General features: G+C 40.8%; 2 protein-coding genes across 8 annotated transcripts in view; one reads left to right on the top strand and one right to left on the bottom strand.

Moving 5' to 3' along the window:
• Positions 1 to 843: 843 nt before the first annotated feature.
• NFYB (nuclear transcription factor Y subunit beta) lies at positions 844 to 19060 on the top strand. Of its 5 annotated transcripts, none has more exons than XM_032836755.1 (8): positions 844 to 864; positions 5022 to 5108; positions 11628 to 11721; positions 13090 to 13220; positions 15374 to 15571; positions 16814 to 16895; positions 17796 to 17875; positions 18601 to 19060. In XM_032836755.1, exons 2-8 carry the CDS (start codon positions 5103 to 5105, stop codon positions 18631 to 18633), a joined length of 624 nt encoding a protein of 207 aa, XP_032692646.1. In that variant the 5' UTR covers positions 844 to 864; positions 5022 to 5102; the 3' UTR covers positions 18634 to 19060. The 5 variants fall into 5 exon arrangements, with proteins under 5 accessions (XP_032692646.1, XP_032692643.1, XP_032692644.1 ...); XM_032836752.1 differs by lacking the exon at positions 844 to 864 and adding an exon at positions 2291 to 2428; XM_032836753.1 differs by lacking the exon at positions 844 to 864 and adding an exon at positions 3248 to 3266 and having other exon boundaries at positions 18601 to 19053.
• HCFC2 (host cell factor C2) overlaps positions 3354 to 27382 on the bottom strand; it is a 63942-nt gene continuing 39913 nt past the window's right edge. The window contains exon 17 of one of the 3 annotated variants that reach the window (XM_032836750.1): positions 3354 to 3406. In XM_032836750.1, the coding sequence (XP_032692641.1) occupies positions 3369 to 3406 (38 nt within the window). In that variant the 3' untranslated portion in view covers positions 3354 to 3368. Of the gene's footprint in view, positions 3407 to 20383; positions 20604 to 27382 lie in introns of those variants that run through there. The other 2 variants (XM_032836748.1, XM_032836749.1) reach the window with 2 other exon arrangements.

Below are 27382 nucleotides of genomic sequence, written 5' to 3'. Positions count from 1 at the left end.
ACTTCAGAGAACGGACGGAGAAGAAAGGGGCAAGAATAGAATCAGGAAGTTGGAAACAGAGATCATTCATTCTATACTAGACGCTACCATTACGGAAATTCTATGAGGCCTCATTAAAGTCATAAAGTAAAATCCAACCCGGAAGTCTTCCTTGTGCCAAGGATCCTGCTTTGTTGTTTGCTGAATTATGGCTCATATAAATAATGGTATAAGTTAAGGGGCAGCTATGATGTGTGGACCAGTAAAAGAGACAATCACTGATCCTCTAACCTTTAATGAAAAGCCTAGAAGCAATAAAATATCTGAACAGTCAAGAGAAAAAAAGAAAAGTCTGGATTAGTCTAGATAATGTCTTTTCCACAACTGAACTGTGATACATGTCTTTCATCATGTGATCATGAAAAATGGGGGTAACACTTACTGGGGGGCTTCCTGAATGCAGGTGTAAAGGGCACAGAGAACACAGATTGTCAAGCCAGCATGACCTGGGATTCAGCAGCAGAGGGGCTTGGTCTAGGTAGGTCCCTATCTTCTAGAGTTAGGTCCCCAGAGTAAGGAGAGTGCTTTATCCACCCTTGCCGCCCTGGGGCTCCTGACACAGCCCTTGATAAACAGTGGGAGCTGAGGAACCTTGTTGTTGCATCAGAACTGAGCATGTCTGTTAGATCAACAGTACTGAAATAAGAGCATATGAACTCAGGAAAAGCAGTCATCGTGCAGCGTTTGGTTCATCATCCAGTGTGTGGATTAGTCATACATCTCTCAATCCTACTACTTCCTTTTTTTATATTTCCTGTCTTTGAGCACATCATTTCACTCTGAAAACTCCACTTGCATGGGTCATCCTCAAGGGAGAGGTCCAAGGTAGGCCAGTTTTACCCCTTTTTAGCAAATGACAGTTTTTTAAAAGTTTGATGGAGATTGAAATTCATATCATATAAAGATCTTAAGATAGGAGGCCAACTGTTTTTTTTTTTCTTTTTAGGGTTTTCTTTGTGCATTTTCTTTAATTCCAAACAATCCTAAGAAGTAGCGAGCAATTATCAGTCTCATTACAGAGGTGAGGAAACTACAAGGGAAGGGCAAAGAAATGCGGCCAGGGTCGTAAAACAGTACGAGGGGAGCTGGAATTCAACTCAGGGTGTCTGATTGCACAGTGGCATTGCTACTTAACTCCTCTTGGAATAACTCGGAGGCTTTCACTTGTCATTGCTTCCTTATTTGCTCTTGAAATGTTAAAATATGCGGAGAAACAGTAGGAGCTCTATAAATAAAACATGGCTATATATTTTTAAATGATTAAAGCTGGAAAGTTTAATGTGGCACCGGGCCACTTGTTTAGTGGAAGTAAAGGGAACGCGACTGCCGGCTCCCGTTGCAGAAATCCTGCCGCCCTTTGCAGCGCGCGGCGGTGTCTGGCTCACAGCCCATCTGTGATGGTCGCAGCCCGGGGAAGACTGACCCACACTGCAGTCCGGAAAAGCCAGCGGGGGTGCCTGGCTGCAGAGGCCAGAACAGGGCACGGAGTCTTGCGGCCCAAATAATCATCTGGTTGGGAAAAGCCACATGTCAGGTAGCGACTGTTGGGGGTGCGGGGCGGGGGCGCTGGAGGGGGACAGGAAACGCAACATTTTAAATTCAGGGTGAAGGCTGGCTCGTCCGACCAACCTGTTAAACCTGAAGGAGAGGGCTGTATCTTTAGAAGAAATCTGAGCAACGAACATCCGAGCTCCGTGACCGAGAGGGAGCCGTGGTGCGTTTGGCAACGTTTACAGGCACACAAGGAAAACACGAGGTGCTGAAGGCATTCCAGGAGGGAGCCGTCATTCAAATCCACCCGGGAGCTCGAGTGTCGCCCTGGCGGGCGGTTTCTGCCCTTGGTTTCCCCTTCTAAAAAATCGTTGGGCGGGTGAGACGCTTTCACGTGGGGGAGGGAGGGGGGCAGCAAAAGGAGGGAAGCCTGAGAAATCACGCATCGCAGAGGCCCGGGAAAACACCGTGGGAAGAAAACCCGCATAGACCTCAAGAGCGTGCCCGAGTCCCGGCCCTGGGAAGCCCCCGCTGAGCACAGAGGCCGCCCGCCGCCCAGCGCAGCCTCCGCGGGAGCCACCCGCCGCTCGCCGCGGTCCGCAGCCCGCAGCCGACTCTGCAGGTTCTCGCTGCCGCCGCCACTCCGCACACCGGGCGGAGGTGGGGCGGGGCGGGGCGGGGCCGCGGCCGGGGGCGGGGCCGGGGCGGGGCCGCGGCGGGCGGGCACGCGGGAGGCGCGGAGGGAGGGTGTCGCGCCGAGGGAAGCGGCCCGCGGCGGAGGGAGGGGAGGCCGAGTCCTGGAAGCGGAGCTCCGCGCTGGGACTGGTTCCTTCGCAGCCATTTTCTGTCCAACCAAACAGCCGATTGGAGACGGGAGCCAACCAGGGCTGCATTGGAGGTTTGTGTCTCGCTTCGGCCAATGATCGCTCCTAAACCGACTCCACTTTAGCTCGAATGAAATGTCCGTCTCCTCCCGGCGCCGTCCCCGCCGCCAACGCCGCCGCGGCCGGGGCCACTCGCCTCCCTCCCGCCCGCCCTCCCGCCCGGGGCCGGGGCCGGGGCTGGGCTGGGGCCGGGCCGGCGCCTGCGAGGCCGCTCCCGCTGCGGGCCCGGCCGGGGAGCGGGCGCGGGGCCGCGGCGCGGCTCTTTGTGCTCCGGGCCGAGGAGCGGCGGGACTCGGGCCAGGCCGCCTCCTGCTCGCCGCCGCCGAGCTCCGGGCCCGAGGCCGAGGAGGGGGCGCCGGGGCCCCCTCGGGCCCCCTCTCGGCGGCGCCCCGGCCGGCTCCATTTTGTGCGGGCAGCCGAGCGGGGGGCACTGGCCCGAACCCCGGTTCCGACCCTGCGCCCTTGGCCGGGCTGCCGCACGGAGTCTCCGGGGGCGCCCCCCTCCCGCCCGCTCTCCCGCCTGCCGGCCCGCGGGGGCATGGCAGGGCCGGGCCGCTTTGTCTGCCCCGGCGCCGCGAGCGGGCGGGCGGGCGGCCCGCAGGCGTTGGGCGCGGGCCCAGGGCCTGGGCGGGCGAGTCGGGGGATGCGCGCCAGGGGCGGTCGCCCCGCACCGGCGGGACTGACAGTCCGCCGGGCCGGGCGATGGGGCCGGGGCCAGCCCGCGCACCTTCGTGGGGAGGAAGCCAGGTCCCCGGGAGGAAGGAGTGGATTTGGTTTCCCCGCAGTCTGGCTTACACGCACGTAAAGAATGCAGCCATCTGGCGGCTTGCGGTCCCTGGACTTGCCCCGAAGGTGGGAAGGAAGCCTTTCGGATTGGACTAAGGTTTTAATCTTCGGTGGGAGGCGGGGAGGATCTGCCGGGCCTGAGGAGCAGTAGTCTTCGAGAACAAAGAATTACAGAGCACCCACAAGTCGTAATCTTGGCCAAAGTACTGTAACAAGATAATTTAAACAAGGTTAGGTAGCATACGACCTTTAAAAAAAAAATAGCATCCCACTAACCCGCATGGACTCCACGGTGCCCTGGTTCGTGCCACCACGAATCCCTGGGGTGGTTTGGGCTTTCTTAGTATGGAAACTGATCGGCAAAATAAAGTGGTAAGATAAACTGATCGATATAAGTGGCATTAATAAATAAGGGTTTTATTTGTAAAGTATTGAAAGTTTAACCAGAATTCCTTAAAAGGCGATTATTCCTTCCCCGCACTGCTCCTGTAGCTTAATTTAAGGATTCTATTGATGCAAAACTCTGGTTGTTGATGCCAAAGAATGGAGGGTGGAGGAAGGGTCTGCTGCTTTTCTTGGATACAAATTTGCATTTCTTCAAACATTAAACAGATGTATGCATTCCCTTGAGCTTTCACATATATCATAACCTGCCTTTAGGAAAATATATACCATATGAGGTGACAGTGTTTATCTTTAATATATTGACTCTAAATATATACCGAGTAAACTATTTGGGTGAGAGAGTGTGGTGAGGTGTGCCCCCCTCCCCCAAGCAAAATACATAAATGTATATAGCTCCATTATTTTAAGTGTACTGAGGATTTTCTTTTTCAAAGACACTCTTAAAAAAACGCTTCTAGCCCCAAGGAAGGAATCTTCTGGGCAGTTTTGGGGTTAGAAAGAGGACAATATTTAAAAAAGAAATCAGACATTGCTTTTAAGATTATAGCAGAGTAGACAATGTCAGCCAGTCTTTGCTGCCTGGACTGACATTTAAACAATTCAATTCGTGGCTACATTTTTTTTTTTCTTCTGTTTACTAGATTTCATGCTTGAATGCATAGCATTATTTTCTCTTCCTTTTAAAATTAACACTGAAAGGATATGTTTTTGTTTTGCCCCTGCCCCCAATTTAATTGCTTCACTTGAAAAAGGGGAAAAGAGCAAATGAGAAATGGAGATTGTAACATTGTAATTGATACCAATTTATTCAGCTATTTATGCCTTACAGTGAAAATGAAGTGCCATTCAGATGCAATTTTAGTCCAAAATGGTGGTGCTTTAAAATGATAAATAAAGGTCCTAATTGATTGTGCTCCGGGTATGTTCTCTGGGCATCATGTATCCTCTTTTCAGTATCATCCGAGGTGTTTAATTTAAAAGCATTGTATTCTGAGATATTCTTTTCCCCTTTTGAGCTTTTGGACTCCCTAAATCTCACTCTAAAATATTAAGAAAATCAGTGAAAGATTAAGTTGGGGTGTTTGTGTCTTGTGTGTTAATATTTTGAAGAATTTAGATGTGTAAAAATTTTTGTCTCGTGCATGTAATTTGGGGTGTTGTGACAAATATTTATGATGAACATGACTAAATTCAGGGTTATGTTAGGAAAGCAGTTCCTCCCTACCATAGAATTAACTTTTTTGCCAGGTCTCCAAAATATATCTGCCAATTTAAGAAACCTTTATTGGGCGCCTGCTTTTTTGCACTCTGTTGAATAAGAATAGTAGGTGAAATTATACACGCTTTTTAAATTTTTACTAGGGAGAAAGCCTGTAGGCAGTACGTTGTTACTACTAATAGATGTTTATCTTCTAGGCTGAAGTTGGGCGAAGATTAGCCCTCCTTTTAGGAAGGTGTTCCTGAACACCGCTGACAACACGGTTCTGACAGTATTTCATGACGGTAAGTATGTCGTACCATTTTGGTTGTTAACTAGATTTGAACAATAATTCGCTGGAAATAAAATTATACCTAATGTCTCACTGGAGATCCCAAGCAGAATGAATGTCCTTTAAGTCTAGACAGACTGTACGTCCACTCACTCATTCCTGTTGCTTCTTTCTTTTTAGGGACTTGCATGTATTGTTCCCTGTGGGCCCATAAGTGCTGTGGAGACTACGAGATAAAAAGCTTGTCCCAGCTCTTAAGAGGCTTGTCTGTTTTGCTAGAAGGGCTTCAGTGGAACTGAATGCTTAGAGGACAATTGTGCAGGGAATGGGACATGTTAGTTCTAAGGATAGCAGAGATGAAAAGACCAGTGGCGTGGTAGGCCTGGGTAGTTGCGACTGTCTTGGACTTAGCCTTGAAGGATGAGTGGGATTTGGATAGTGGAGGGTATCACCGAAAGCAAAAGCCTAAAGGCAGGGATGAGTAACTGATGTTTAGGGCATGGGGAGTAGATTTGCATCATCCAAGTGGAGTTTTCATAGGATAATTTAGTGCGAGATACCACTTTTCCTGTCTGGATACTTAGTTCTGAATCTGCTACTATATTTGTGATGTCAGGCATGTTACAACTTCCTTGAGCCATGACTCATGCCTCAGCCCTAAAATAAAAGAGCTGTACCTGGTGATCCTTAAATAAGGCACATTCTAGCACTAAGATTTTTATCAGCCCTGAAGATAGAGTTGGAAACAAGTTTAGTTAAGTGGGGGATCCACTCATGAAAAGCCATGGAAAAACTAGGTTTGGATTTGATGCTGAAGACTTTTAGAACGTTCCAGGGTCAGGCGCTATAGAAACGGTATTTGAGTGAGATCCGTCTTAAAACAATATGTACCCTGGTAGGTTCGATAGTAATGCAGTGGCAGGAGAGAAAGGAAGGGCATATCCAGGAAACTTATTACAAGAAGTGGAACTTGGAGGAGACAGAAGAATCTAAGATGACATTGGTATAATTAGCCTGGGAGGGTGGGATCACAGTAGCTAGAAAACAGATGAGGAGCTCTCAGCCACTGCCTCCTTGCAGGACACGGGGAGGGTGAGTTTCATTTTCCAAAATCTTAAGTTGGCAGCGATGGGATATCAGATATATTCTACGGGCATGGCTCACTGGAGTGGCAGGCAGGATGTGGTTGTAGATTTAGGACTTCTAAGCATAGAAGTGGTATTTAATGAGTTCATTAAGAGAGTAAGGGAAGAAACAGGAGAGGATAACCTTGGCTGAAACTAACAACTGGGCTGTGTGGAGGAAACAATAATCCGGGAAAAGGATATTGTTCAAAATCAAGGGAGAAGAGAATTTCACGAGTAAGTGTGGGGTTCTCAGTGGCCAGCACTACTAACAACAGCCAAGTAGGAATGAAGGCAAGATTACTGGCAACTTCCGAGAGCGGGTTCAGTATCCTGGTGGGGTGGAGAAGCACATGCCAGGGAGCTGCAATAGGAATGCGGAGATGCGTGAGGACCGTTGGGGTGACCGTGATCGCTAGCCAAGGCTGTGGCTTGGAATCTCGGTTTTCCAGGGCTGGGTGTACTTCTGTGTGTTCAGTGAGGGAGTGTGAGCGTGTTGAAGAAAGAGCGAAGCAGCTGGTCTGAAGATCCATTAGAGGGAAGGAATCTTCCTGTCACTTCTTATCCTCAAAGAGATAAAAAGGAATTGGTCCAGAGAACAGGTGAAAGGGGTTACGTGAGAGAGAAAAACTGTGCCTGGAAAGAAGGGTGAGAACTGTATTTGAAGAGACAAAAATAATATTAGGTTATGTTTGTTGAGTTCTTACTATGTGTCATACACTTTGCTAAGTACTTTTTATCTAATAACTTCACTTCTCATGGCAACTCCATCTTAAAAATGGGGAAGCTGAAGTACTAAGAGGACAGTAAGTAAAGACATACAGCTCGTAAGTAGGGAGCCCAGCCTCAGACCTGGGTGGTCTGCCCTAAGGGCCCATGATTGCTCTTGATCCTGAACCCCAAACCAGGTGTATTGCTTACATCCCACAGATAATGTCCTGGCTTGAGAAGCAACTTTAAATGTTTTTAATATATAGTCATTAGACCTGGAATTTAGAGAGGCCAAAGTATAGATTTAGGCTTATGGACTACAGGAAAAACTATTAGGAACAAATACTGTAAAGTACTTGGCATTGGAGACTCTGGATTTAAATCCCATTTACTCTGTCACCTTTGGCAAGTCATTAGCCTTCTATAACCTCAATTTTCTCATCTGCTTCACAGGGTCATGAACACTGCATGAGATATTTAGAAAGTGCTCAATAAATGTTAAATGTATTGAAGAGGGAACTATTTCCTGCATTTGCAACAAATTATTAGTGTAATTTAAATACTGCTACATCACCAAATTATTGTATTAGCCAGCCAACCATTGATTTCACATAATATTTTAGAAAACAATATCAGTTCAACTAAGTAAACAGAATAGTCAATCGCATTAATTTAATGGGATTGAACTACTATTTGTCTGTAGTTACTAGTTTTCTTGGCTCTAACGATTGGCTGTTTTACCCATTGTCTCGTTGCTCTCCTGCATGCCCTTCCCTCTTTGCTGTCTGGATAAGGCCCAGCACTCTAGCTTCCCTCCTCTTCCCCCAGCTGCGGATGTGTCATGACTGTGCCACTGCACATTTGTGGTCACCGGCTCCAGCTCAGCTCTCATCGCCCAGCGCTCCCATTCCCTGCCTTTCCCGTTCTCGATCTCCGCGGCTGCAAGAACCCAGCAGCATCCCCTCGGTCCTTCCTCTGGTTCATTTTCACTCAGTCACCAGGTCTGTTGATTTGACCTCCTGCAAGGCTCTTTCCTCTGCTCCCCTTGATCTCCACTGCTGTTGTCCTGGACCAATCTGGGGAATGAATGTTCATCTTGCCTGAGTTCATGCTCCGACTGCAACTTCATGGTCCTTCGTGGTCTTCTGCCCTCATTCTTGCTCCTCCATTTCTTCACTGGACTGAAGCCAGAGTCTTAGCAGAACTGTGCAAATCAGACTCCCCTTTGATTTGCGCTTGTCCACAAGGCACCACTTCATCTAGCCTCTTGTTAGTTCATTCTAGTCCACCAGTAGCAGATTTCTGTTTCCTTTGCCTGGAACATTCTTTTCCCATTCTTCCTTGCCTGACTGATTTCTATCTTTTCATCTATTTAAATGTCATTTCCTGAGACCGCTTCCTTGACTCCCCAGACTAGTATGGCCCCTTTTGCAATAAGCTCTCAAAGCATATAACAAAACACCTTTGTTTTCCTTAGCACTTGGCACTAGTAATTAGTTATTGTAATTATTTAATAGCTATATATAACATTTATCGAGTACTCCTGTTATACTATGCTGAGTTTTTCCGTGGTGAGTCCTGTCTTCATTTCACTTGCTCAAGGTCTCATGGCAAGTAAGTAGGAAGGAATTCAAACCAGGTGATAGGATTCCAGAGCCTGTGCCTTGGAAGTATTAATAGACTACACTCCTCATCCCTTTCCCCTACCACTAGTTTACGTAATACTTGTCTTCCCTGCAAGATGAGGACAGAGATCTTGTCTATGTTGTTGACGAGGCTCCATCACCAGCACAGAGCACAGACCTGATAAATACCAGGGGCTTACTTGGTAAGTATGTGTTGACTGGTTTACTTAAAATCTCCAGCCTATTTTGAATATTTTTATAGGAAGTTTAGACCTTGAAAAAGCCTCTGGGATGTATCTAGCAAGTACCTCTGCCTCATTTCCCCACTCATATTATATATATGTGAACAGCTAGCAGATTGTAAGCATCAAAGATGAGGCTTGATTTGTTACCAGGTATCTTGGTGATTCAGAAGAAGGGGACACTCATTTTGGGCTTGCAGAATAGGGTAAATCAGAAAGATTTCAGGAGAGTGGGAGAACACTGGGATTAAAGTATGGGGCAGGATTTTAAGGTAGAAAGATAGGAAGACAGGTGTGATGAAATGACAGAAAGCTACAGCTTGCAGACCCAGAGACACACACAGCTAAGTCTGCTACGTGCTGCTTATTCTCAAGAAGGGCGGGTTGGGGGGCGCCTGGGTGGCTCAGTGGGTTAAAGCCTCTGCCTTCGGCTCAGGTCATGATCCCAGGGTCCTGGGATCAGGCCCCGCATCGGGCTCTCTCTGCTCAGCGGGGAGCCTGCTTCCCCCTCTCTCTCTGCCTGCCTCTCTGCCTACTTGTGATCTCTGTCTGTCAAGTAAATAAATAAAATCTTCAAAAAAAAAAAAAAAAAGAAAAACATGACCTTAAAAAAAAAAAAAAAAGAAGAAGGGCGGGAGGGCGGGTTGGATCACCATCTCCTGAGTACACAGCTCTTTAGCAGGTTCCCTTTCTTTCATTCTGACAACTCTGAAATACTTTCAGGAGTATTTTTTAGAAGACTGAGGTTTAGAGGCTAATCCTGTGAATCCAAATGATAATCTTGCTACTAATTCCAGTGTATGACAAGAAAATTTGATTTAAACTTTTTGCCTTTAATACTTTTTTCATGTTAAATTTATAAATTAATTGATCCCCCAGACAGATGCCCCCTGCCCTACCCCAACAAAGATTTGTTTCCAGTTGTAGGTTCTGAAACAACCACTTTGGTCCTTTCTCCTAAACTGTCATCTCCCTAATCTCCCTCAGGGCATTATAAAAACTAGTCAATTCACAGTTATCTTAATTAAGCTCTCTTTCATGGCTAATAAATCCATCATCATATCTATTAAAGACCATTCTCTGGGCACCTGGGTGGCTCAGTGGGTTAAGCTTCTGCCTTAGGCTCAGGTCATGATCTCAGGGTCCTGGGATAGAGTCCCACATCTGGCTCTCTGCTCAGCAGGGAGCCTGCTTCCCCCTTTCTCTCTGTCTACTTGTGATCTCTCTCTGTCAAATAAATAAAATCGTAAAAAAAAAAAAAAGACCATTCTCCTAGTATCTTGTTAGCATTTTAAGATTAAAATAGCATTTATTTTTGGGTACTGTTTCACATTAGCTGTTTAAGATGGGGAAGGTGATACTATTTTCATTTTATATAGAAACACATTTAATGGGTAGGGATGATGTTTTCAGGGATCAGGAGAGTCAGAATCAGAGCTCACTGACCGTTGTTTACTACCTTTTAGAAACCACTATGAAGTATCAATAAATAGGTACCTTGTACTTGTGCAAATTATTTAAAGTAGGTGAATTCTATTCTCCAGCCCCTTAGAAAACTATATAGATTATGGAAATGTATCTTTATCTACAATTAAATTAAACACCAGTCAACAGACGTATCAAAGAATTGTCATGTTATTGAAGACTTGGAAACCGGCGTGCTGTTTTACGAGTAGATGAAAATCCAACAGAGCCGGAAAACATGATGTGGCACACAAGGACTTAAATTGTAGAGTTAATAACATTAAACTTGTTATCAATGTTCTGGCCCTGATAAACATGTAGGATCAAGTGTCTCTTGATTTGGACTGAAAGCATGTATAGATTATACTTAATTTTTGCTACGCTTTTTATTTAGGTAATGCATTTAACAATTTTTCCACCCACAGATAGCTAGTCCCTTATTGTTTTGAATAGTATTATTTGCAAAGTGGAAAGATTTCCAGGGTTTGCCATGTTGGTGAAATGGAATGAAGACAGTTTAGGGCTTATGTGCAGTTTTCTCTAGGTTTTCCCTCTTAGAATTCTTTTAGCTCTGAGCGAACTTAATTAAGCAGGCTTCTTTTAAAAACAGTCATTTTAATTCTCATTTTTGTCTACGGTTATAATTTTACTGTCTTCTTATGCAGATCCCCAGTCTCCCTGACCACCCTGTCCCCTTTTTTTTCTTTTTAAAGAATCTGAAGTTTGAGGGTGGGGGCAGGAGTGGGGAATTGTGGAGTAGAATTAGAGCTGTTAGGCTGGTTCAAAGTAGGGTGTGCTTTCAGGTTGTGTGGTCCCAGATTTGTTCAAGGAATCTGTATGCTTCTCATGCCAAACAGCAGTTTGAACCAAGACATTGCCCCTTGTGGAACTTCTGTGAGACAGCAGAGAAGGTATGCACAAGAGCAAAAGGATTCGCGTAGGGCTGTCCGGCTGTGGCAGGAGAGTGGAAAGTAATGGAAATCAGTGACTTTAGGTGACTACTAAGCTGACTTTGGCTTTGGTTGTCACTCCAGGGACAAGCTAGTTTGTAAGTCAGGGTTGTCTGCACTCTATGTGAGGATTATGCAGTTGCAAAGAAAGAGGTGTGTGTTTTAGATTCATTTCCTTGTTTTGCTTCCCTGTTGGTCTTACTGCTTATCACCTACAGAGAGTAGACAGGGGCATCTTGAAACATTGGAAAATTATCGAAAGGATTCCAAATCAAGAGATACAAATGTTATCTTTTAGTAAGCTTAATGCCTTGAAAACTAATTGACCCATCCTATGACAGTTTATGAGTATCGAATTTATTAGGTTTTTTTTAGATGTTTTATTGAAGAGTATTGCAAAACGTCTTTCCTCATAGATGGATGGCGACAGTGCTACAACAGATGCTTCTCAACTAGGCATCTCTGCGGACTACATCGGAGGAAGCCACTACGTGATACAGCCTCACGATGGTGAGAAAGCCGCAATTAAAGACATTCACCAGAGAAACAACTTAGTGGAAATTATAATAATGTGATGTTCCAGGTTACTTTTGTCTTTACAGGAAAATTAGCAATCTTGTGTCAAAGTTCAGTGATAGTCTAAAACAAGGCTGTTTTTATTAGAAATAGTCAGCAAAAGAGTGATGTGTTCTGGAAAAGAATTCTAGAAGAGAGTTCTAGGAAAGTATTTTTTTTGGGAACCTGGGTGGCATCCGACTCTTGATAGCAGCTCAGATCTTGATCTCAGAGCTGTGAGTTCAAGCCCTTCACTGGGCTCCATGCTGGGTGTGGAGCCTACTTTAAAAGAAAAAGTATGCTTTTTTGGGAGAGAGCTCATGTGTGAGTGGGGGAAGGGGCAGAAGGAGGGAGAGACTCGCAAGCAGGCCCCATGCCCAGCACAGGACCCTATGCAGACCCTGAGATCAAGACCTGAACTGATAGAGAGTTGGATGTTTAACTGACTGAGCCACCCAGGTCCCCCCTAAGATATACGTTTTGGTAGGCAGTTGGGGGTGGGTGATTAGTTACTTCATCCTGAAACAGATACACGTAAAAATGTAACTTGAAAAAAAAATTGTAACTTGAATCAGCTTAAGTGCCTAGAAAGAGTACATATTACTTAGAGAATACTGAGTTTAGTTAAAAAGGGCTATTACTGGTACTGTGAAAGCTACAGTTACATCTGAGTCTATATAATTCAAGGATTCACTTTTTGCAAGAACGTCGGATCAGTGCTATAGCTTTGTTCAAAAAGTTAGTACACAGTATTAATCCAATTGGCTCAGTAATATTCAAGTCCACTTTTTACATTCTGTGTAAACTTGGCTTTGTATAATATAACCTCGTAATCTGGCCATATGCAAGGAACAATAGGTCATAGTCTATAAATTTTCTAGCTAAGTTATGTAACAAATACATGTGAGTAATTCTTCTGTGGAAGATGCTATACTGAGTTCTAGGAAGTACACAGAGCTGATCCCTGGCCTAAGGTAGCCGTTATCGAAGAGGGAGGGTGAGAAATAAAAAGAATTACAAGATGTGTCAGAAAAGACATAGAGAAGCACTTTGTGATATTTTGTGAAAGGAGAGATCACTTCTGAAGGTGCTGTGGAGATGTTTTTGAGCTTTTTGCGAATGGGTAGGTAACATTTTAGTAGGCAGAGTTGAGGATCAAAGGATTTGAGGCAGAATTATGAAAAGAACTGCTATCCTCCTCCCTAAAAATGATAAGGAAATGAACCAGGATGGTTCTTATCTTAGATCATTTTAGGTAGTCTTCTCTATCTTGAAGTAAAGATGATGAGAAACTTTAAACCTAAGTCATTTTTATTTCTTTAGATACTGAGGACAGCATGAATGATCATGAAGACACAAATGGTTCAAAAGAAAGTTTCAGAGAACAAGATATCTATCTTCCAATTGCAAATGTAGCAAGGATAATGAAAAATGCCATACCTCAAACGGGAAAGGTAATGCGGAGGAGACATTTTACCGGGGTTTATTTTTCCAGGGGACAGGGGAGCGGAGACCTACGTGAGTGTGTAGTTCTGAGCATGGTCAGCTATGGATTTCAGCCATTTGGCCTTCCCCAGGTCCAGCAGCTCTTTCAGCGCTACATGTTACTGAGCGGGACTCCATGTGCAGTCCCCACCCCCACCCCCGCCGCCCCCCCGCCCCCCGCTTCCCCTGCCCCCCCGTGAAGCAGATAAAATAGAATGAACCATCTCTTGAAAAACAGGTGCATTATTAGAACGATCAGGTTTGGGCATATGGAGTTGCGACTTCTATAATGTTGCAGCAAAATTGGGTCATTTTGGACTGATACGGAGAAAATCCTTACATTTGGAAGCAACTATTTTTATATAATCATAAATATTAATGTATATTTAAATTTAACTGGCATGTTTTTTTTTAAAGTAGTTCTGTCTTGAGACAGACAGTGGTATAGACAGTTATTTTTAACAGCTTTAAAAAAACTCGTCTCTCTATTCATCACTTGGTCTGAATTAGAAGCCACTTTTTTTATATATTGTATTTCATAATAAACTTTTTTCTCATTGTAGCTTATAAAGTGCTTACGAAAGTAATAAAGCTCACAAAGAAATATAATATTAGGCAAAGCCTAGAAGTTCTAGTATGAGAGGTCCTCCTTATGCTTTGAGGGGAGATAAAGCACACTGCTGATTACGGTTTCTGTTGCTAGCCCTGTGCTGCCCTGCACCTCGGGCCACGGGCCCCACATGGTTCTTGAACACTTGAAATGTGGCGAGTCTGAATTAAGATGTGCTGTATATGTAAAACAGAACTTCAGATTGTGCAGGCTTAGTATGAAAAAAATAATTAAAATACCTCAGTTTTAAAATGGATTCTCTGGGTGCCTGGGTGGCTCAGTTGGTTAATTGGCTGCCTTTGGCTCAGGTCATGATCTCAGGGTCCTGGGATCGAGTCCCACATTGGGCTCCCTGCTTCTCCCTCTCCCTCTACTCCTCCTCCCTGCTCGTGCTCTCAAATAAATAAAATCTTAAAAAAAAATAAAATGAATCCATTTTATGCTCTATTAAATGATAGTATTTTGGATTTGTTGGGCTGAATAAAATATATTATTAAAATTAATTTTACTTTTTATTTTTTAAAATATTATTTGTTTATTTATTTGACAGCGATCACAAGTAGGCAGAGAGGCAGCAGAGAGAGAGGAGGAAGCAGGCTCCCTGCTGAGCAGAGAGCCCAATGTGGGGCTCGATCCCAGGACCCCGGGATCATGACCTGAGCCGAAGGCAGAGGCTTTAACCCACTGAGGCACCCAGGCGCCCCAATTTCACCTTCTTAAAAACCCAGCTACTAGAAAATGTGAAGTCACACGTACAGCTAGCACACTATTATCTTGCTGCAGCTCTTGTTTACTTTTCTCCAGGATGTAAATAGGCATGGAGGCAGCAGACAGTATGCTTCAGCAAGCATTTTTGTTGTTCTCTTAGAAGTGGCTTTGGAATTGCATGCTTTAATTCATTAGAGTTTGACTTTGAAACCCCACACCCTTAAAAGAAGAATTGCTTTTAAAATGAAGTGGCAGGTGTGTGCTGCTTTTCTAATAATCTCAAAACCTGTACCTGACACTTGGTATCTTCAGTAATAAAAATGTCACCAGATGTCATTATTTCATTCCCCTGTAAACCTTACATGAATTCAGTGTTTTGTCTTTTAAAAATTTTCTGGTGTCCTTATTTGTGGAAATGCTAAGGCAGAGGAGTGATACCTGATACCACAGTAGACTACATATACCATGGGTCTGATTTTCTTGGGGCATTTGCTTAGTAAGATTTCATCTTTATGGGATGGTAGGGACATCCAGTGATTGCTTTTTTACCTAAATTATACCTGTTTTCGGAGAAGAGTTGTCAAAGCTTCTCTTATTGGTATTGGAGTTTTTATTCTTACTCCAAGAGTTGGAATTTTGATAGCACACATTGTGTCAATGTAATTAGCATATTATTTCAGAGATGAGATATTAACAGCCACGAACTGAAATTCGTATTCTTCTGAATAGCTTTTTATTTTTGCAGGTTGTTAGGAACGGGATGGTGATAGTCCCTGCAAATTTACCTGTGATTTTTCTCTTCAGATTGCAAAAGATGCCAAAGAATGTGTTCAAGAATGTGTAAGTGAGTTCATCAGCTTTATAACATCTGAAGCAAGTGAAAGATGCCATCAAGAGAAACGGAAGACAATCAATGGAGAAGATATTCTCTTTGCCATGTCGACCTTAGGCTTTGACAGTTATGTAGAACCTCTAAAATTATACCTTCAGAAATTCAGAGAGGTAAGTAGAATGCCTTCCATTATGCTTTTAAGAAACTAAGATATACTAGTCACTTTAACTTTTTAAATGTACCATTTATCAGAAGAAGTATGTAATCACTTAGATTACTGTATTTAAATAGTATGTCCTTTCATTTTCCCTTTGTTACTAATGACATCATAGTTGTGTAATGAGCGAGAGCCTGGACTCTGGATTCCAACCACCTGAGGCTGAGTCCCAGTTCCACCACATGAGACCTTGGGCAGGTTACTTAAATACGTTAGGCCTTGGTTTCCTGGTCTATAAAGTTAGGTTAGTAATAATACCTATCTCCCAGGGCTATTGAGAACTAAAATAATTTAGGTACAGCCTTTAGCTTGGCATGTAGTGAGCACTCTGTAATCATAACACATGCTGTGGTTGTCATTAATTTAAAAGAGGTAGCACCTCAAAGCTTGGGGCCTTCTAGATAAGAAAAAGGGAATTCTAACTGTATCCCTTTCTTATTAAATTCTGCATTTCCTTTTGGGTTTATCTTTGCCCATTGTACGAATTTTGTGAAAATAAATTGAGATCAGTGTATTTATTTCCACACTCCAACTTGATATAGGATTCACATTGGTTTCAAAATACTTCCTTAATAGCTTTAATGTTAGAATCCTATTGAATTAGTGTTGTATGCATTGTCACATGATTAAAGTAGGAAGAGAATGTATAAATTCTTCACAGTACTTTTCCAAATCTTTTGCATCATAGAATCTTAGAGTGAGTGGATGGAAACTTAGAGCTCTTTGGTCCAACCTGTAATTTTGATTTAGGAATTTAAAACTTTAAACTTGCTGTTACAGGACTGCCCATTTGGCTCAGAGCTATATTTATATATATATAGTTAAAAGATAATTTGGATCATTTATAGTAGATTTTTGAGCTGAATATTTATAGTATTTTGCAGACTACTTCATCTGTAAGTAGACTTCTATTTTCCTTTTGATGTATTTTGGAATTAGAATAATTTATTTTTATCCATAAATATTTTAGATTTTCTAGGTCATTACTAACGCTGTCTTGTGATGATTACTGCTTATAGAAGAAGTTAGCATTTTGAAGGGCCTCTTCATATGTAATTAACCAGAAGTGTAAATAAATACTCTGTGCAGTGTTTGTAATAATAGAAGCTCCTAATTTTAGGAAATAAGCATTTTCATCTAGAAAACAGTATCTTTTGAATACCCGTGATTCCTTTTTTGATTTTTCCTTCCCCAGGCTATGAAAGGAGAGAAAGGAATTGGTGGAACAGTCACAGCTACGGATGGACTAAGTGAAGAACTCACAGAGGAGGCATTTAGTAAGCAGTGTTATGATACATTTATGCAACGAAATTTGTTCATATAATTCATGTAGTTAGCAGTTACTAATGCTAAATGTAACGGTACTTTTGGAATATCAGCCCTGAGTATTTTGAATAGTTCTTATTAGTTCATGCCCTTATGTTTGAAGTCAGTGAGGGATAAGCGTAGAAATTTAAACTCTTCGGACGTTACAGTCTTTCAGCCATAGTTCTGATTTCCATAGCCGCTAGTTTTTGGTTTACGATTCACATGAGATAGGAATGTTGAGAATTATAGCTTGTAAGGTAAAATGTTGCGACTGAAATTAATTTGAACTGAATGGTGTTTAAAGAAACTGAATAGGGGTGCCTGGCTGGCTCCATTGGAGGAGTGTAGGACTCTTGATTTCAGGGTTGTGAGTTTGGGCCCCATGTTGGGTGTAGAGATTACTTAAAAATAAAAAATCTTAAAAAAAAGAATATTGTCATATTGATTAAATAAAAGGTCTGTGGTGATTCTGTTTCTCATTTACAATTTATAGATATATATTTTGCATTTCTCGTACATAAAATACATGCTGCTTAGTTCCTGTAAGTGTTGCTCCCAGCTAAGCCTCATGGTATAGGTCTGCTTATGAATTAGAAACCCCATCCAGTCTCTGCAGATTTGTACACATGGGCAGTCAGCTCAAGTATATTTTAGAGAAATGAAGATTCAGAAAATTGAACACTTGCAGTACGAAAAATGTGCTTTTTAGGGAGCTTTTTTAATGCTAAATTTGAGGGTTTATGATTTTGTTCAAGATGACTTTGATTAGTGACAGAATTGTCATTAGACTTGCATGGCATGACTTTCGGGTTCAGACCCAAAGAGGAGATGCGATTCTTTCCTGGTTTAACTTTTTTTTTGTCTTCTAGCTAACCAGTTACCAGCTGGCTTAATAACTGCAGATGGTCAACAACAAAATGTTATGGTTTATACAACATCATATCAACAGGTAAAATACAACTTTCTTTGTAGCTTAAATTATTTAAAAAATTGATTGTATCCATTGATTTTTGTCACAGGTAGTTAATTGCAGCACATCACAGTTGACCCTTGAACAACATGGGTTTGAATTACACTGGGCCGCTTAAGTGCAGAGTTTTTACAGCACCGTAGGTGGGGTTTTCGCTTCCTTATGATTTTCTTAATAACATTTACTTTTCTCTAGTGTTGTTGTAAGAATACAGTATGTAATACATATACAAAATATGTGTTAATTGACTATTTATATTCTGGGTAAGGCTTCTGGTCAATAGTAGGCTGGTTAAGTTTTTGGAGGGGGTCAGAAGTTTTGTGAGGATTTCCAATTGTGCAGAGTTTGGCACACCTAACCCCTGTGTTGTTCAAGGACCTGACTGTATTATTATTAAGGACCCGATCAAGAAGGTTGTTAGAAATTGCTTTCTCAAAATATGTAATTGTGTATTCTCTTACTGATTAAAAATAGGTACACACATATTCATATTTGCATAGATTTCTAGGAAGATGCATAAGAAATTATTAAGTAGCTCCCTTGGGTAGACAGGATGGAGATTTGGAGTGGGAAGTAGACTTATTTTTCATTGTCTATTGTTTTTACTCTTTGAATGTTTATGTTATTTTTTAAAATAATATATATTTTGTTTTAAAAATATATTTTTTCTTTAATTCTGCTCAATTTAAATTTTCTGACCTTAGATTTCTGGTGTTCAACAAATTCAGTTTTCATGATCTGAAGAAATGGTGGCATGGGGAGTGGAGAGAAGGGAAAGAGTCTGTACGATTCTGGAAACAGAGACATTAAGAAGGAAGTGACTGGGGGAACGATGTCTCTTTGTATATTAAATAGCTGTAATGTAGCTTCCTGATGCTTGACTAATTGAGGTGTTAATTCTGACTTGAGAATCTTTTTCATGAATGATTTTAAAGAAAAATTTGGATTTTAAAGGTATTAAAATATTTTTGTTTTGTACGAGAGTTTGTTGCTCTGTATGACTCCTGTATGCATTGTATATTGCAATTTATTACTGTCAGAGATTTGTAGACAGTTTCTTATTTTCATATTGAATCATGTTACTTTTGTAATTCAAGTAAGCAGCTGGGTTAATTCATGATGTTTGCCCTTTTAATAAAATATAAGGGTAGAGTTCATTTTGAATGCAAGTTGCCTTTGTTATACATTTGAGTTTGTCTTGGTTATATAATACCTTGCATGGTAACCTAGCTAGATTTTTAGCATTTGCCATATTTATTAAAATTAATTTTTTGTAAAACATACATAGCTTAAGCAGCACCATTTTTTAAAAATGTAATTGAAAAATTAAGTGTGAATGCAGAAGCAAACATTGTCTGCCCTATTAAACTTGGTGCCCAGTAACAGTGTTTACACTGTTCATTGTGCCTGTTAAGATAGTTTTAGTTTATTGGAGCTTTTGTTAAGACCAAATTTGTTTCCGAGTTACTTCTGAGTGTTGGAATTCATTTAAGTTTAATGTAGTCCTACTGCTCTTGAAATGGTGCCCTTTTCATTTTTATATGATTTTTCCAAAGCATATCTTCAAATACTATAGTATCCTCTTCCAGAAGAGGAATTTTATAGTCTGATGGTAAATGTCCTCGTTTTACCTTTTTAATTGAAGTGTCAAGTTTCCTAATTATACTATGGGAACCAAGAAATATCAGACATCGTGGTGTGTATACAGAACTTTCTCTGCGTGGGTGAGTGAATGCCGTGGAGAGCAGAGTGGATGCTGCGAATGGTGTGAAACAGAAGCGCCCCAACTTCTAGTGTGCTGTCTTGATCTTTGCGATAAACTAAACTCAGATAATGTAACTTTGTATAATTTAGTAGTATGTACTTGGGTTGTTCCTTTTTTAAAGTGAGGATTTGTATTTTCGCATCTATTCTTTTTGGTGGTAATTAACCTGAGTGTTTTGGGTTTTTTTTTAATATCAACAATTGCTATTGTGTAGTTTGCCTAAAAGACAATTTAAATGTCATCTTGGAAGGATGCTCAAATTTATAAAATAGAAGCAATTTCATAGATGCAGGCTGAACAGAAATATTTTACCTTGCCAGAAGGAGACTTTGGGGGCACATCTGGGCTAATCTGAGGTTAGTAACTCCCTCACTACCTTCCCATTTAAAAAATAATCTTCATTACAGAAAACTCAAATAGGCAAAAAAGGGGAGGGTGTTAAGCAAAACCAACTATCATCCTATTGTGCTGAAATAACCAATGTTAATATTTTGGTAAATATCATTTGTCCTTTTACTTTGCTAAATATGTATATTTTTATAAAAATGGGCTCATACTTGCATACTGTTTTGTAACCTGCTTTTTTCACTTAATAATATATTGTAAACATCTTTCCCAGGTCATTACATAGTCTTTTATTTTTATTCATTTGTTATTCTGTTGTATGGCTGAACCATAATTTATTTAATCCTCTACTGGACGTTTTGACTATTTGCATCTTTTCACAGTTATAAAACAACACTTCACTGACTCTTGTGTACATCCATGACTGTTTTCTTAAAATAAATTCTTAGAAGTGAATTGCTAAGTTAACAGATACACAAAATTTTAAGGCTTTTGGTATTTCCACGTTAGTGTACTTCTGAAGTAGTTTCCATTTGGTCCAGGCAATGTATAAGTATAGAACTGATAAAAGCACTTGGTCTTTATCAGATTCTTTCTCTAAAAGTAAAGATTGGGTTATGTTTAATTATCAAGGAATTAGACAACGTTAAGATTTATATCAATATAAACCAAATGTCTAAATTTAGTAATTTGTTTGTAGTACTAAAACTTTAGGTGAAATCAGGTCAACTTTGGGTTGTATGGCCTCTCTCCTCTAAAAGAACATTCGCCTTCTCCATGTGTCAGGTACACACCTTCTGTTTATGCATGTAGGACGGAGTGTTGGCTTCTTACTTGGCCTGTGTTGCATTTCACTGAATGTCAGGTTTTTTTCCCCTGGAACTTCTTAAGTAGATAAGCTCCTATGTTAACCTAAGTGTTTTCTTTATAACTTGGTAGTTATCACTTTTATGAGTATCTGAGAGCTTCAGTGACTAAGTCATAAACAGGACTTGAGTAGCTTCTCTCTCTCCCCTCCCTGCCTCATAACAGAGCTGCCAGGTCCAGAGAGAATTATAATTTTTTTTAATGCTCCCTTCCCAATGTCATATACTTGGGTATGATGATGGATTAAGCTGTTTGTATATTTTTTCCTCCTACAGTGTAATATCTATACAGTATTTTCCTTTCCTCAAAAATATGCCTTATTGCCTCTTTTCTGGATTGCTTTAGTGGGTTAAAGGAATACCAGTTTCCTTTCATAAAGCAAATTGAACATAGTTATGAGGGCCAACTGAAAGGATTTCTGTAGCACTACCAATTAAGCATGATAAATGGAAAAAATAGTTTCTGCCATTTGCCAAGAATAAAATCTTATGGTACAAGATTTTTTTTTTTTAATTTTTATTTATTTATTTATTTTTAAAGATTTTATTTATTTATTTGTCAGAGAGAGAGAGAGTACACACAAGCAGACAGAGTGGCAGGCAGAGGCAGCGAGAGAAGCAGGCTCCCTCCCTAGCAAGGAGCCCGATGTGGGACTCGATCCCAGGACCCTGGAATCATGACCTGAGCCGAAGGCAGCGGGTTAACCAACTGAGCCACCCAGGCATCCCATGGTACAAGATTTTTAAGATCTAAATATTTTCTCTTTAGGGAAAGTTATTTTATCAACAGTCCAAAACAAGATAATATTTGTTGCTTTATGTGATAAAATACATTTCTGAATCATTCAAATGATACCAGGTAAGATCTATACCAAAAACTAGGCTATCCTATATGTATATTTTTTGTTTCTCTATATTAGACAACTTATGTATGTTTATGTAATAATTTATGCATATTGACCTTAAACTCATATTAAGTCAGTGTATTCGTGAGTAAAAAATAGAACAATCTCAACTAATTTTATTTTTTAAGGAACGACACTATACTGTCTGAAAAATATTCAGGTTTAATTTATGGTTTCTTTTGAAGCTGCAAATGTTACTTTCCTTACTTCCCCAAGTTTCACTTCCTCTTGCTTGTTATGCTCCAGTCACCCTAGTCTCATGGCTCCTTGTACCATGTTCTTTGCCTCTTCTGCCCACATATACTTCCCTCTGCCTAGAACATTCTTTCTCTTCCTGTGCCTGGCTAAGTCTCACTCATCCTTCACGTTTTAGTTTAAGCTTCAGCAGGAAAGCCTTTAAAAACTTCTGTTATACCTTCATACTAATTACCAAATACAGAAAGTATCACCACCCAAAACTGAATAGGTTTGTACACAGTATTTGCTGGCTGCCACAGCTGCTTCGACATTTCTTTGAAGACTACTTTTCTTTTTATACCTGATTTTAAGGATTTTAAAACCATAAGGCAGAATCTCTTCAAATCATGGGCCACAGATGGCATTGGGACGGATGCTTTTCCCTGGCTTCTGGCCATCATCTTTCAAAATGTAAACTTGCCTAATAGCAGTTACAGCTTCTCCGACTTCCTCCAGAGACTGTTTCCTTCTGCACTGCATAGTAGAGAGATACCTGCGCAGGCACCTTAACTGTAAACACTCCTTTGCCAAGGTTAATGCCAGCTCGGTGCCAAATAAGGTCAGTAAACATACTGGCTTTGTCTGTAGAAATCTAATGGCCATGAATTAGTTTTAGGGGTGGATACAAGTTGATAGGTAATTCCTCCGGCTTCCACAACAATACCTAAGATTAAAATATCCGGACACTGCAGCATAAACATTGCCTCTTCCAGGTATAATTTGGGCCTTCCTTGAGCATCCTTGAGAGCAAACAGTAAGACTTCTACACCTATTTTTCAGGCTGCTCAGTTTCAGAGGACATCTGAATGAAAGAGATTTCAGAACCTTAAGCACCGGGTACTTGGTTGAAAACACACTGCTAGGCAAAGACAAGCCATAATAGTGCCTTCCAGCCAGGGTGGCTATGCCAAGAAGGCCTATTCGTGCATCTATACTGCCCAGTGTTCGGTCTGCCAGAAACCAAGACCAAATCCCCTTTTCAGACCAAAGCAAACACTAATCAAAGAATACAAAGGATAATATTTGGGCTGATGGCCATTTAAGGAAATGGCAGAGTTATTCCTTACTTTGGAAGAAAAGTATAACTTTTAAGGGGCGCCTGGGTGGCTCAGTGGGTTAAGGCCTCTGCCTTTGGCTCAGGTCATGATCTCAGGGTCCTGGGATCGAGCCCCGCATAGGGCTCTGCTCAGCAGGGAGCCTGCTTCCTGCTTCTCTGCCTTCTTGTGGTCTGTCAGGTAGATAAATAAAATCTTAAAAAAAAGTATAACTTTTAAAACCCAGTTTCTGTGTGTGTGTGTGTATAGATGTATGTATGTATTTATTAAATAGGGTTATTTTATTTCTAACCTTGCAAGTAGCAGTGCCCACATCATAGGAGTGCTACCTTGCAGGACAGGGCAAAGGGCAGAACTAAGCATCCTATAATTCTTTATAGACTACAGACTGCCATGTGAGTAGGAATACTCACATCAAGTGCAAAGTAACACAAATTTTAATTAAGTAATTTTTAGAAGGAGGGGGGTGGGGGAGGAGCAGAGGGAGGAGAGCGATTTTTTTTTTTTTTTAAGATTTTATTTATTTATTTGACAGACAGAGATTACAAGTAGGCAGAGAGGCAGGCAGAGAGAGAGGAGGAAGCAAGCTCCGGGCTGAGCAGAGAGCCCAATGCGGGGCTCGATCCCGGGACCCTGGAATCATGACCTGAGCCGAAAGCAGAGGCATTAACCCACTGAGCCACCCAGGTGCCCCGAGGAGAGCGATTCTTAAGCAGGATCCACCATCAGCTTTTGCCTCAAGGGTTCTGTTGAATTCTGGAGACTGAACTAGCAGCAGTTGTGGGGGAATGGACATATTTATTTGTCAGAGAGAGAGAGAGCACAAGCAGGGGGAGCGGCAGGCAGAGGGAGAAGCAGACTCCACGCTGAGCAAGGACCCCGATGCGGAACTCAATCCCAGGACCCTGGGATCATGACCCGAGCTGAAGGCAGATGCTTAACTGACTGAGCCACCCAGGGGTCCCAGGGAGGACTGGACATAGAGTCTCAGGCTCACCTAGACTGGAGTCTGGTAGGGCCACTGCAGAGAAATGGGCAGCAAGGAACCTTCCCTACCTCAATTTTGGTGCTGGGTGGAGGATAAATAACCACCACCCTCAAATCTATAATCACAGGCCAGCCCTCAAGGTTTGGTATCTAAAGTCACAGAACCTTCAAGCTGATAATACAAAGTGCTCTCAGGTTGGTAGTCACTGGGTATCTGGCAGAGCAAACATATTCTCTTAAGGATCTCAATTTTAGCCCATACTTGACATAATCCCTACTTTCCAACAAAAGTAAGTTTAAAAGAATATGGCACCATGAGTGGGGGGGCGGAAAACACAGCTTATACAGCAGATAGTAGAATCCCCCGGAAAGACTCAATATTGGTATCAATACAGGAAAATTACTGGTATGTAAAGGAATAGAAAGAAGCCCAGAAAATACGAATAAGGAGCAAAAGAATACACAGAGAACAAGATCGATAAGCCAAATAGAACTCATAAGAAAAAAATAATTCAAATAAGAAACCAACAAATGGAGAAGGGGAGAAAAGAATAAGAAAATGAAAAAGAAAGACAAGGCAAGAAGTGGCGAGTAGACAAAAAGACATTTATGATGAGGACCTAGAAATAAATTCAACTTATATTTACAATCACTATAGATATAAATGTACTTAACTATGCAGTTAAAAAGGCAAATTTTTTTGGCCTTATCTTTGTATGAGTCTCCTGCAAACTCAAAATATAAGGGCAATGAGAGATCCCAGATATTCAGATTAAGACTAATTAAAAGATTGCTACAGTAACAACAATAACAAAGGTGAAGGCAATAAGCATTCACAGAGATAAGAGTCATTACGTGATTCTAAAAGGTTTAATTCACCAAGAAAGAGCCAAAAATTCTACGTTAGTATGCATCTAATAATAAAGCCAACAGAAAAAGCAAATACAACTTAAAGAGAAATTGAGAAATCTAGTTATGATGAGATCTTGAGACTCTTGTAAATAAATCAGGTATAAAGTTCTCAACAACTGGGGAATACATACATACATACTCTTTTCAAGTACACATGGAACATACATGAAAACTGATCACATCAATCAGAAAGCTTGTCTCAAATTTCAGAAAATTAAAATATTGTAGCTCTTATTCTCTGGCAAAATATTACAAGTAAAGAGTAAGACAATCATAACCCACCCTTAGCATTTAGAAATCTACTTTTAAAGTAACAATGGGTTAACTATTCAACCCTCTGGCAGGATTAATCAAATGAGAAGGCACAAAATAAACTAATAGGAATGAAAATGGATCATAACTACAGATGCTGTGGAAACTAAAAGATAATACGGATAACTTCATATCAAAAAAATTTTAATGAAGTAGAGAAATCCTTAGAAAAATTTATTAAATTTAACAAAACTGAAAAAATAATATAAAATCCTAATGTTCCTGTGATCTATAAAGAAATGGAATCAGTGGTTAAAAATTGTTAAAATAGTTAAAAAGTTTTAATTTTTTTTTTTTTTTGAGAGAGAGAGAGAGAGAGAGAGAGTGGGAGGGGCAGAGGGAGAAGCAGACTCCCTGCCAAGCAGGGACCCCGATATGGGGCTCAATCCCAGAACCCTGGGATCATGACTTGAGCTGAGAGCAGACGCTTAACTGACTGAGCCACCCAGGTGCCCCCCCTTTTTAAATTTTTTTTTATTTGGGGGGGCAGAGGGAGAAGCAGAAAATAGTTTAAAAAAACAAATGGTTTTCTTTATTTTTTAAGATTTTATTTCTTTGTCAGAGAGAGGGGGAGAGAGCAAGTGAGCACAAACAGGGAGTGGCAGGCAGAGGGAGAAGCAGGCCCCCCACTGAGCAAGGAGCCTGATGTGGGACTGGATCCCAGGATCCTGAGATCATGACCTGAGCTAGAAGGCAGACACTTAACTGACTGAGCCACCCAGGCATCTACCCAAATGGTTTTAAAAACTAGTTTCCATCTTCAACTCTACCAGACAATTGAAAAACTCATTTCATGAGGCTAGTATACCGAAAGAAGACAACGACAGGACATAAAAGCAGAGTACTATAAAGCTAGTTTTACTGATGAACAGAAGCAAAAATCCTAAACAAAATATTGGCAAACTGAGTCCAGCAATATATTATAAAACACACACCATGACCAAGTTGGGCTTATCCTAGGATTAAAAGTCGGTTCAACATTAAAAAGTCAACCATCATAATTTAATACAATAACATTAAAAAAGCATTCAATCATTTAAATAGATGAGAAAAAAAGCATTCAACAAAATGCAATATCCATTCAAAATAAAACCATTAGCAAACTAGAAACAAAATAATCTTCTTAACTGATAAAGACCATTTATGAAAAAATACTGAGATGACATGTTGAAAGCATTCCCTTAAAACTGGGGCTAAAATAAGGATGTTCACTATCAGTTCTTTTCAATATTGTACTACAAGTCATAGCCAGTGTAGAAATGGAGGAAGGAATTTCCTATAAGTAGAAGGATCAGAAAGTAAGAAAACTGCCACTATTTTCTGATAATGGTTACATTAAAAAACTCAAAAGAACATCTAGATACATTATTAGAATGAATAAAAATTGAGCATGGTTGCTGGATCTGAAATCAACACATATGCAAAATTATATTTATTAGTAAAAACCAGTTAGAATAGAAATTGTAATTTTAAAAAATTTACCATAGCATTAAAAATACACAGAATTCCTAGGAAGAAATTTAATACATGAAGGCCTTTATGGAGAAAAATCATTAAAGTTTATTGAGAGATATTAAAAGAAGACCAAATAAATGGAAACACAGTGTTTTTGGCTAGGAAGACTTATTGCTGAAAAGATACCAATCTTCTCCAGGCTGATCAACAGATTCAATATAATTACAAAAGATAATACTCGAACTGGGAGAAGATACATACAACATCTTTAACTGACAAAGGATTGGTATGCAGAATGTATAAAGAAATCATGAATCAATGAAAAAAAAAGACACATCTAATAGAAAAATGAGGTAAAGACAGGAATAAGTATTTCACACAAGAGAAAACACATTCATATATGAAAAAAAAAACACTCAAATTTCATTAGTAATCAGGGAAATGCAAATTAAACCCACAGTAAGACACCATACAATCACCACCCAATTGGCAAATATAAAAGGTAGTCAAGACCATGTGTTTGCTAAGATGTGGAGCAACGGTCCTCAACCATTGTCAAGGGGAACACGAACTACCACAAGGCTTTAAGAAACAGTTCAGCATGACCAAGTAAAACCTGCTTCTTAGAGCAGTGGTTCTCAATTATT

This window comes from Lontra canadensis, unplaced genomic scaffold (genome assembly GCF_010015895.1).
Source record: "Lontra canadensis isolate GAN:19392208 unplaced genomic scaffold, GSC_riverotter_1.0 scaffold93, whole genome shotgun sequence".
NCBI lineage: Eukaryota > Metazoa > Chordata > Mammalia > Carnivora > Mustelidae > Lontra > Lontra canadensis.
The sequence above is the reverse complement of the archived record's forward strand: the minus strand, read 5'-3'. Positions and strand labels throughout refer to the sequence as shown.

Coding starts and splice junctions, on each gene's coding strand:
- NFYB (XM_032836755.1), top strand. Junction 11,722..13,089: donor CGTGATACAGCCTCACGATG/GTGAGAAAGCCG, acceptor TTATTTCTTTAG/ATACTGAGGACAGCATGAAT. Junction 16,896..17,795: donor ACTCACAGAGGAGGCATTTA/GTAAGCAGTGTT, acceptor TTTGTCTTCTAG/CTAACCAGTTACCAGCTGGC.